Source organism: Somniosus microcephalus, chromosome 2 (assembly GCF_052327205.1).
Source record: "Somniosus microcephalus isolate GS21.2 chromosome 2, FLI_Smic_1.0, whole genome shotgun sequence".
Classification (NCBI taxonomy): Eukaryota; Metazoa; Chordata; class Chondrichthyes; order Squaliformes; family Somniosidae; genus Somniosus; species Somniosus microcephalus.
The window spans coordinates 2,453,417-2,465,020 of record NC_140988.1 but is presented as its reverse complement, the minus strand read 5'-3'; the positions used below and the strand labels follow the sequence as shown (position 1 = coordinate 2,465,020).

Here is an 11,604-nt window from a genome sequence, read left to right as displayed (position 1 = left end):
CGCCAAGGCTTCTTCGACAGCACCTCCCAAACCCGCGACCTCTACCACCTAGAAGGACAAGGGCAGCAGGCGCATGGGAACACCACCACCTCCAAGTTCCCCTCCAAGTCACACATCATCCCGACTTAGAAATATATCGCCGTTCCTTCATCATCGCTGGGTCAAAATCCTGGAACTCCCTCCCTAACAGCACTGTGTGAGCACCTTCACCACACGGACTAAGGCAGCTCACCACCACCTTCTCAAAGGCAATTAGGGATGGGCAATAAATGTTGGCCATGCCAGAGATGCCACATCCCATGAGCAAATCATTTGTTTTAAATTTAGAGACCGTGGAGGGGGTCCAAGAGAACTGGTAGTGAGGCAGAGCTGAGTGTCGTCAGCGTACATGTGGAAACTGACGCTGTGTTTTCGGATGATGTCGCCAAGGGGCAACATGTAGATGAGAAATAGGAGGGGGCCAAGGATAGATCCTTTGGGGACACCAGAGGTAACGATGTGGGAGCGGGAAGAGAAGCCGTTGCAGGTGATTCTCTGGCTACGTTTAGATAGATAAGAATGGAACCAGGCGAGTGCAGTTCCACCCAGTTGGACGACGGTGGAGAGGCGTTGAAGGATGGAGTGGTCAACCGTGTGAAAGTCTGCAGCTAAGTCAAGAAGGACGAGGAGGGATAGTTTACAGCAGATTACTGATCGCAGACCACCACTCTTTAACAATACATCCTCCAAGAGCAGCTTGGCTTTCCTTCCCCCCCCTTGTCCTCCCCCCCCCGGCACAGACTGCAACCTCAGTACTTCCCTGTGCAGTACAGCTCACATTAGAAACAGAGTGGGGGAAATCAACCCTGCATCCTCCCACTCTGTGGCACTACAACATGCACCAATCCGCAGTGCCACCACAGCTCTCAGCCTCTGCTTAAATGCAAGCCCTGCGAGTTCCATACATGCAAGGTATTAAAGTTAACTTCTCATTGAGGACAGATCTCAAAGTTTTACACAAGAACATAAGAAATAGGAGCAGGAGTCGGCCATTTGGCCCTTCAAGCCTGCTCCGCCATTCAGTAAGATCATGGCTGATCTTGTACCTCATCTCCACTTTCCTGCCCGATCCCCATATCCCTCGAGTCCCTTAGTATCCTAAAATCTGTCGATCTCTGTCTTGAATATACTCAATGACTGAGCCTCCACAGCCCTCTGGGGTAGAGAATTCCAAAGATTCACTGCCCTCTGAGTGAAGAAATTTCTCCTCATCTCAGTCCAGGAACTCTGAGCCAATCTAAGCTGTGGTTAATACCAGAAATTTACCTCGATAACATCGGCAACAATGAGTTGCTTCCCTAAGCCACTAAAATTTCACGCACGATTGCTCCAGATCTCGGTATATTCCTTCTCCTCGCATTCCCCCTCTCTGCCCAAATTAGTGTATGTTCATTTAACAGCATAGCTTTAATACCTGGTAGTCGATTGAATAAACAGATACTCGACAGTCGATAAATTCCTGTATGCCTCTTCCCAACAATGATGTATTATCATTATTTTTTCTATTCTGTTGCCCACAGTTGCAGAATGGCTGCGATTGCTGCCGTTCCTCGGAGTCCTTGCATTGCTTGGGTACCTTGCCATTCGACCCTTCATCCCTCGAAAGAATAAACAGAAAGACAGCTTGATTAATCTAAAAATCCAGAAGGAAAATCCCAAAGTGGTGAATGAAATCAACATTGAAGATCTACAGTTCACCAAGGCAGCGTACTGCAGGTGTTGGCGATCAAAGACGGTAATGACATCGGGCGGTATTTGGGGCAACCTAGACAGGGGTGCACTTCGAAAGAAAGACTTACATTTATATCGCGCCTTTCACGATCACCGGATGTCTCTAAGCGCTTTACAGCCAATGAAGTACTTCTGGAGTGTAGTCACTGTTGTAATGTGGGACACGTGGCGGCCAATTTGTGCACAGCAAGCTCCCACAAACAGCAATGTGATAATGACCGGATAATCTGTTTTTGGAGGGATAAATATTGGCCAGGACACCGGGGAGAACTCCCCTGCTCTGCTTCGAAATAGTGCCATGGGATCTTTTACATCCACCTGAGAGAGCAGACGGGGCCTCGGTTTGACGTCTCATCCGAAAGACGGCGGTGCAGCACTCCCTAAGCACTGCACTGGAGTGTCGGCCTAGATTTATGTGCTCAAGTCCCTGGAGTGGGACTTAAACCCACAACCTTCTGACTCGGAGGCGAGGGTGCTGCCCACTGAGCCACAGCTGACACTTAAAACTAACTTTGTGATGATATAACAGGAGTTAGATTCTCTCTTACTTGGAGATTTTTCCTTGCATTCAAGGGCACGGAAAAGAGACTAGTGCACAATCCAGTGCCCCATCCCATGATTGAAGGAGATCAGGACGGGCATTTAAAAGTTAGTATAAGCAACCGCAATAATCCTGGTTAACTTTACGTAGTTACTGTAAAAACAACTGTTTCAAGTAGAGAATAATATTGGGAGCAAGGAAAGAAGAATTTACTTGCCTGTAGTTATCGTTCCTAAAAAAGGAACAAAGCCAGGAATCGGGATTGACTGATGCACAAACAGAGGTCAGTGCAACATAAGATAAACGGGTCCATTCAAGGATTATTCGCAACCCATTCAAATATGGTCGCTCACCATTCTGCAGCATCACAGATGTTAGAAATTTAGCAACAGACAGTTTATCAAGGATTCAGCTTGCTAATGCCTAACAGGAAGAATCCTGCGTGTTTATTTGACCTCCTGGGCTTATGCTAGCACTGTTGTCCTTCAGTCAGGACGGTGGGTGCAGCAAAGCTGTAGCCTGTAATTCAGTCAAACTTTTACACCCTTCACAGTAGCCAATTTAACAAGACTAGGTTCTCTGAACAGTCAGTGGTGCTGAATAGAATTTGTTGGTAAACTAGTTTGTGTTTATAGATTTTATTTTTTCCTTCCTAAAAATTTATGCCAGAGTACAGATCCACGGATGGCAACAGCCCTCCAGTACTTTGCCAAAGTGACCATTCTTTGTAACTAAACCTAGACATTGAGTGTAGTAGGCGGTTGGGCTGTGGGGCACATCACAATCGAGACTAATTGTGTCATCAGCTGATGTTCATGTGCATTTTCCAGCACTGGCAAAGGTGTTATAGTTCATAAGAACTGAGGTCTCATCTACCTCTTTCAGTGGATGCAAAAGATCCCACTTCTTAGCAGGGAATTTCTCCCATTTTCCTGGTCAATATTTCTCTCTCAACCAACAAGAAGAGATTAACTTGTCATTTATTTTAGAGTTTGTGGCATCATGTTGAGTGCACATTGCTGCTTGTTTGTCCACATAACAGTGACTACAAAGTAGCCTTAAAAGCTACTTCAAAAAGTAATTCATTGGTTCTTAAGGACTTTGGGATGTCCTGGGAACATAAGTCACTATATAAATGCAATTTCTTCCTTTCATCCACAATTTCCTAGATTGATAATGGAAAGGCCATGAAAGTCCCAACTTTCTCGATGGTGTCCACCTCATGCATGTTTTCACACTAATGGTAGTGAACACCTGTAAATTACAGAAAACATTATACGGCTGAAACTGAGGTCTCCTGTTGGTGCGGAGCCTCACTGTGGGTGAGTGAGAAGCAGAAACAAAACCAGAAGTGTACAATGTCAGCCCGTGTGTTTTAAAGTAATAAAATAATTGATACTGCATCCCTTTTATATTAATCTGGCCAGAATGAAAGCTTTTCCCTGAAGGAATCAGTTTGCAGAAAGTGATATTCCCATATTTCTCTGTATCGTGATGTGTATAGGGTCAGGAATCTTTTCTCAGCATTTAGATGGTTGAAGAAAATCTTAAAGCCAGGTTACCTCATGAAGGAAATATTGTGACATGCTAGAAAATGTTTCTAAACCACAGTATGCTCTATCATGACAGTAAGTGCGCTGAAACAAGTTGTGGGCATGTACTATACTCGGGAATGAAAATTTGACTGCTCTTGTTTTTTCTTCATAGTTCCCTGTTTGTGATGGGTCTCACAATAAACACAATGAATTGACGGGCGATAACGTAGGTCCATTGATAATTAAGAAGAAAGAAGTATAACTTTTTTATTTTCTTTAATCATGGCATAATATAATGTGTTCATGTGATGTAAAGATCATTTGTAAACTGCAACCATCAACTTTAACAGTCCAGTAAATGTACCGTTACAGTAAAATTTGTACAGGTAACTTGTACAGCTTTATTTGTCACTAACAAATGTGTCGAATGTAATTTGTCCAAATGTACAGTGGTTATAACTGGGGCAGTCTACTGTTTGCTATCATGATTAAAAAGACTAAAGGAATTGTTTAAAATTGGGTCGTGCTTTTACTGAGATGATCCTTTTGAATTTATTTTTGAACATTGTAGTTCCTCGATGTTTGCACACAGGCTATGCACTAAAACAATTTACTAGGTCTGATTAATATGCTACAAGAAATTACTGCTGTTTATGAAAGTTGCTTTTCTGCTGAAGTAGAGTGAAAATAATTTTCAGTTGCTAAGGACAACAAACAACATTTTTGTTATTTTCCATCTAAGTCTTGGGAGTCAGAGGTCTATTACAAGGGGTTTCACTGACATCCACAGGTCCGATTTTTTTTTTTTTTAATGACAAACTGAAGAATCCCTGTTTTTTCTCTGTAATTGTGGATCTGCTAACCAGTGGGGATACCTTTTGAAATCCCACTGTACCTTCTTGCCTATCTGAAGGATGAGGAAGGCTATTTGGATACCAGGGAGGTGAGGAAGCACATGAGGAGTGAACTTGCATGGCAGTACCACGGTATAAGGATTTACCAGAGCTGGAGAACATTTTTAGACCTTGCTGAGGAACAGTGCCTTCGATGGGGTCGTTTCACCAGGGTGCTTTGTACTCTGCCAGAGGGTGGCCTTATACCACTGCTTACAACTACTTGCATCAGGCTAATTACAGGCTGGCACAGGTGACATATTGAAGATCTATTGGTCATTGTATTTTAAAATTTATTCATAGGATATGGTCATTGCTGGCAAGGCCAGCATTTATTGCCCATCCCTAATTGCAATCTTCTTGAACCGCTGCAGTCCGTGTTGTGAAGGTGCTCCCACAGTGCTGTTAAGTAGGGAGTTCCAGGTATTTGACCCAGCAACGATGAAGGACTGGCGATATATTTCCAAGTCACGATGGTGTGACTTGGAGGGGAACTTGGAGGTGGTGGTGTTCCCATGCGCCTGCTGCCCTGGTCCTTCTAGGTGGTAGAGGTCACGGGTTTGGGAGGTGCTGTCGAAGAAGCCTTGGCGAGTTGCTGCAGTGCATCTTGTAGATGGTACACACTGCAGCCACGGTACGCTGGTGGTGGAGTGAGTGAATGTTTAAGGTGGTGGATGGGGTGCCAATCAAGCGGGCCTGCTTTATCCTGGATGTTGTAGGCATAACAGCAGGTGACAGATGCCCTGTTTGTGTGAGCCAATACCTCCATAAAGTTTTCAGTTGAGGCCATAAATGTTCAGGTGAGAGGTCTTGGATTCTACTTCATAGCAGGATTTGCTGGAGTGCATGGAGCTATTGGTGGGACCTATACAGCCCTACAGGTGCCTCCTTCTCTGAACCGGAAGTAATTTTATTTAATAAATGTTCAGCTGGTGTGTGACAGGCATTGAATTATGCAAGTGACTGTCGATACCCAGGCAGCTTCATGATGCCTCCGTTATCAGGCAATACTACCCCTTTCTGCAAATGTAACGAAAGCACAGGACTGGGTCCTTAGCAGAAATACCCACTATTACCTTGGCTACTCATTCCCTTGCGTCATCCTAGAGTTGCGACGATGCACATGACTCCACAAAGGCCATCGTTGGCATCTTGCTGCTGTTTGGACAGGTTGGGCTTGTGCTGTCGTACCAGCCTCCAAAACTCTCCCGCATCATCGTAGCTTGTTGCATCCTTCACAACATAGTATTTGAAAGAGGACCAAAGATCAGTCATCAGCTGGAGACGAAGAGGAGGAAGGAAACCCCCTGTGTGGACCATCAGTAGCAGCACGCGCAATTCACAATACCCTGCTCACAGAAACTTTCTCTTGAGTCTTTCGCAGAACTATCATATCCCCTTCCCGCGAACGTTACTTTTAGCGATTAAAAACACAAAATACTGGAAATACTCCGGTCAGGCAGCATCTGTGGAGAGAGAGAAACCGAATTTACATTTCAGATCGATGACCTTTCATTAGAACTGGAAAAAGTTAGCGATGTACCAGGTTTTAAGCAAGTACAGGAGCAGGGAAAGGGGGGGAGGGGAGGAAAGAACAAAAGGGAAGGTCTGTGATAGGGTGGGAGGCAGGACAGAGTAAATGACAAAAAGGATGGTAATGTGTCAAGAAAGGAAACAAAATAGGGTCCAGAATTATTTTTAGAAAACCCAGTACTAAATCAAGAAAACATACATCAATTACAAACCCATAATTACCTTCCCAGAAACACCTTGTACAGTATCATCTCTGTAGGCTCATCTCCAAAACAACTTTAGAATCTCTCACTCTCCACTAAGAAACTACTTGTCGTTTCATATCTTCACACTCTTCCCTGTCACCGACCAGCCTACGCCTGCCTTGGCATTATTGTATTTGGTAAGGTCAGTAACTTTACAGGACAGGAGAGCAGTGAGATTAAAATGCACAATGAATGAAATGTTGAGGTCCTGTGTCTGCCATGGAGCCTCACTCGATAGTTATGTGGATTGGAGAGGTTTAATCACTGAACAATTAGGAGTGGTGCAAATTGGACTTGCAGATAACTGTGCATGACCACCCTATCTGTGCTCTTTGAGCATGGCGCGGCACCAGAAGTAGGGCCTTGCAGGATTGACCCTTGTGTATTCCCCGGTATAATGGCTCCTGTCATTAGAATTTGATATATCCTGCAGATCATGAGCGGTGTCCTAGGAGATTTCAATAGATGTAATCAACACTTCATTAAGATCCAGTTAAGCGATGCCAAGGGTGTTTCGACTGGTCTCTATATTCATCGCGGCCTGGAGTTTTCGCTCGATTGCGCTAGTATTTTCGGCACAATTCCCGATATTGGCATAACCGGCGCAAAAGATCGCGGAATTTTAAGTGCAAATTGCAACTGGCGTTTCTGCGATCTTTTGCACGAATTTTAAAAACATCACGCTAGAAGCCAGCCCCGCCCAGGGTGAATTAATCACCACTGGGAGTTTCCGCTAATTGCACTCGTTTGCAGCCCTTCGCAGAGGCTCCAAAAATTAAGCTGCATCTTTTGGGCGTTTTGAAAGGTTTTGAATGAACATTTCTTTTCAATTTACTATTAGAAAATAGTTTTGTGTATTTTTTAAAAGTCATTTAAAAACTGGTTGCTCACAGGTGGTGGATTGACACTGTGATTTAAAATGCTTTATTTTTGTGATTAAACCCATTTTCAGCTGCATTAATCAAACTTTACCAAGTTACCACTCTTCAATATATCGAGGAATTTTTAAAAAGCGAAATGTTAAGAAAAATTACATTTTAAACCGCTGCCCGCTTGCGCTGGTCCATGGCAGATTATGTGACCGGCGATATGCAATGAGTTTGAGCAGACACTCGGGTGGGGAAAATACTTTTCAAATTGGGCGCAATTTACCCCAAGGTGTCCCAAATAGGAAACTCCCAACTTCTCCTGCACTCAGTATATTCCTAAGTTCCAAGATCATGTGGTTGATCTTACCGTGACAAATAGGGAGACGTCTGTGTTTTATTTTATTTTCTGATGTCTGATAGCTAGAATAAATCGGATTTAACAATTGACTTTTAGCCAGCTGTGTTTCCGGGAGGACCTTATTCTTCTGGGGCAATTGTGACCAACATATGTCTGATTGCACAATCAGATCGTGACAGTCTATTCAATGATTTTTCTCTTATGTTTCGATGCCTTTGTTCAGATACTGATTAAATCAGAATGTAGCTTGCTGGCTGGAACACTTTATTTAAAATATTAGCATCTGCCGATTGATAGTTGAATAGACGATTCTAATCTCTTGACTTTCTGAGCCATTAATGCAGATTTATGGAGGAAGCAGCAAGCATCCAAACACCAACACCCTCATCTCACAAGGTGTGATCTGTTAAACTCTCAGTCTGTTAATATCACAGAAATCGCTGCAATATGAAACAAATCCCATGGCATAAACCACAGCTCTGGTTGCTCAGTTTTGTATAGATCCCTGTGTATGAACTAACATTTGCACCTTCACGTGCAACCTTGCATCTAGAAGGTCTACCAAGGGACAAATTTAACAAATATTTCATCCAAAATTCCTGTTATCAGGCTGCAAGTTTTATGTTCTAACGGTACCAGGGATGAGGGACTAGAGAAGCTGGGATTTTTCTCCTCAGAGCAGAGAAGGTTAAGGGGAGGTTTGATAGTTAAAAATTATGAGGGGTTTTGATACAGTAGGCAGCAAGAAACTGTTTCCACTGGCAGAAGGGTCAGTAACCAGAGGATACATTTAATGTAATTTGCAAAAAGGTCAAAGGGAAGATGAGGGAATTTTTTTATGCAGAGTTATGATCTGGAACGCGCTGCCTGAAAGGGCGGTGGAAGCAGAGTCAATAGTAACTTTCAAAAGGGAATTGGAGAAATACTTGAAAAGAATAAATGTGCAGGGCTGTGGGGAAAGAGCAAGGGGAGTGGGACTAATCAGACAGCTCTTTCAAAGAGCCGGCACAGGCACGATGGGCTGAATGGTCTCCTGTGCTGTATGATTCTATGGTACATTAACCTCTTTTCAGATGTCTCTTAATTTTATTTTTAAATGATTGCTGATTCAGTATGTGTGTCATTTACTTTGTGCATATTATTTAACCTGTAACTATTGGTCTGCTGGTGTGGTATTTGTCACTTTTCGGAAGAGACAGGATGGCATCCAACATGATCTCCATGAACAGATGTTCATTGTTGGAGTAGGGTTTACGCATGACAATGCAACAGTCTGTTTAAAATGCAACCTACTATTCCTGTTACATAGGCCTTACGTGAGCAGATAGAAGCTGCATTGAAGATTTCAGTTTTTGGTGTATATGAAAGACACTCAATGGAAGATAATGGGGAATGTTAAAGTCTCCCCCTTGTATTGATAATAAGTCTTCATTAAAATAAAATAAATGAACAAAAGATTTACTGTGAACATTATAAATGGAATAAACTGACCTGCAGTGAAATAAGATTTTGATTCTTACTTTTGATCACATAACATTTTGTTTTATGCAACAATTTAACATGACAAATCAGGAATAAACAGAACAATCAGACACCGCTGCAACTAGAATTCACGATCCGCTAACATTGAGTGGTGAGATTAAAGACAAAGTTTACAAAAATAAATTTTACTTTGTGTTATAAAAACTGAATTTTCAGAACGGGGTGCTGCAGTGGGTTTAGCGCACTGTCCTTTCACCTCTGGGCCTTGGGGTCAAATTTAACTGCAACTGATGGGATGCAAGTTTCTTCCCTCAGTTACCCTTTGGGCAATCTCAAACTAGTTCCCGATGGTCATGAATCGATAGTACAAACCTGCTTATAATCTGAGAGGAGCCACAAGGATGACCAATTTGGGAAATGCAAATCTCACACTGGTACAGCAGGGGCACTCTTCTCAGTTTGGGATTACAGCAAGTAGAGAGGGGCTTACGCTACATTTGGTTCTGATATAACTGACGTGGAAGTTCTTGATGGCAACACTTGGTCCCAAAGAGTTCACTGGCAGCTATCACCTTGATTGCACAAAAATTCACTTCCACAAAATAAAATAATTATTCAGCCAACTTAGGACATCATGATTAACAACACTTGAATCATAGAATGGTTACAGCACAGAAGGAGGCCATTCGGCCCGTCGAGCCCGTGCCGGCTCTCTGCAAGAGCACTTCAGCCAGTCCCACTCCCCCGCCCTTTCCCTGTAACCCTGCAAATTTTTTTCCTTCAGGTACTTATCCAACTCCCTTTTGAAAGTCAGATTGAATCTGCCTCCACCACCCTTTCAGGCAGTACGTTCCAGATCCTAACCACTTGCTGCGTAAAAAAGTTTTTCCTCATGTCGCCTTTGGTTCTTTTGCCAATCACCTTAAATCTGTGTCCTTTGGTTCTTGACCCTTCCGCCAATGGGAACAGTTTCTCTCTATCTACTCTGTCTAGACCCATCATGATTTTGAATACCTCTATCAAATCTCCTATCTTCTCTGCTTTAAGGAGAATAATCCCAGCTTCTCCAGTCTATCCACGTAACTGAAGTCCCTCATCCCTGGAATCATTCTCGTAAATTTTTTCTGCACCCTCTCTAAGGCCTTCACATCCTTCCTAAAGTGCGGTGCCCAGAATTGGACCCAATACTCCAGTTGAGGCCGAACCAGTGCTTTATAAAGGTTCATTATAAAGTGCTTTATAAAGGTTCCTTGCTTTTGTACTCTATGCCTCTGTTTATGAAGCCCAATATCCAGTATGCTTTTTAACTGCTTTCTCATCCTGCCCTGCCACCTTCAATGATTTGTGCACACATACCCCCAGGTCTCTGTTCATGCACCCCCTTCAGGATTGTACCCTTTAGTTTATATTGCCTCTCCTCATTCTTCCCACCAAAATGTATCACTTTGCACTTTTCTGTGTTAAATTTCATCTGCCACGTGTCCGCCTATACCACCAGCCTGTAAAAATGTCTTCTTGAAGTCTATAACTATCCTCACTGTTCACTATACTTCCAAGTTTTGTGTCATCTGCAAATTTTGAAATTGTGCCCTGTACTCCCAAGTCCAAGTCATTAATATATATCAAGAAAAGCAGTGGTCCTAGAACCAACCCCTGGGGAACACCACTGTATACCTTCCTCCAGTCCGAAAAACAACCGCTCACCACTACTCTCTGTTTCCTGTCACTTAGCCAATTCCATATCCGTGCTGCCAGTCCCTTTTATTCCATGGGCTTCAACTTTGCTGACGAGCTTATTATGTGGCACTTTATCAAACGCCTTTTGGACGTCCATGTACACCACATCAACCGCATTACCCTCATCAACCCTCTCTGTTACCTCATCAAAAAAACTCGATCAAGTTAGTTAAACACAATTTGCCTTTAACAAATCTGTGCTTTCTTTCCTTAATTATTCCACACTTGTCCAAGTGAGACTTATCTTCCAAGCACACATGTGGTCCCTGGTAGTCCCTCTTACTATGATTTTGCTCAAGCAGTCTCAGCAATGCTTCTGGGTATAAAAAACTGAAACTAAACAAGGGAAAAGTTGCGGCAACCCAACAATTATTCCCCTTCTCTCATTGTTTCAGCATTACAATGCATTCAGATGTAAGAATAACACAACAAAGATCAGTGTTCCTGAAACACAAATACAATGCTATCCAGATATTATTGATAAAGTCTACTGACTTCATAATTACCTTGTACTACTGTAACAATTTTACCTGTTCATGGATTTATGAAAATGTGTTATTGGGCAGAAAGTTATAACATGGATGTAATGGAAGCTGTCATAGAGTTATACAGCACAGAAAGAGGCCCTTCGGCCCATCGCG

The 11,604-nt window shown here is 43.0% G+C and overlaps 1 protein-coding gene across 1 annotated transcript; it reads left to right on the top strand.

Annotated features, from left to right (window-relative positions):
* Positions 1-1,525: 1,525 nt before the first annotated feature.
* cisd2 (CDGSH iron sulfur domain 2) lies at positions 1,526-4,362 on the top strand (the record flags this gene model as incomplete). Its single annotated transcript, XM_086004938.1, has 2 exons — positions 1,526-1,774; positions 4,019-4,362. Coding segments are annotated over 2 exons (339 nt in total), but the record flags the coding sequence as incomplete, so codon positions are not given.
* Between the last annotated feature and the right edge of the window lie 7,242 nt (positions 4,363-11,604).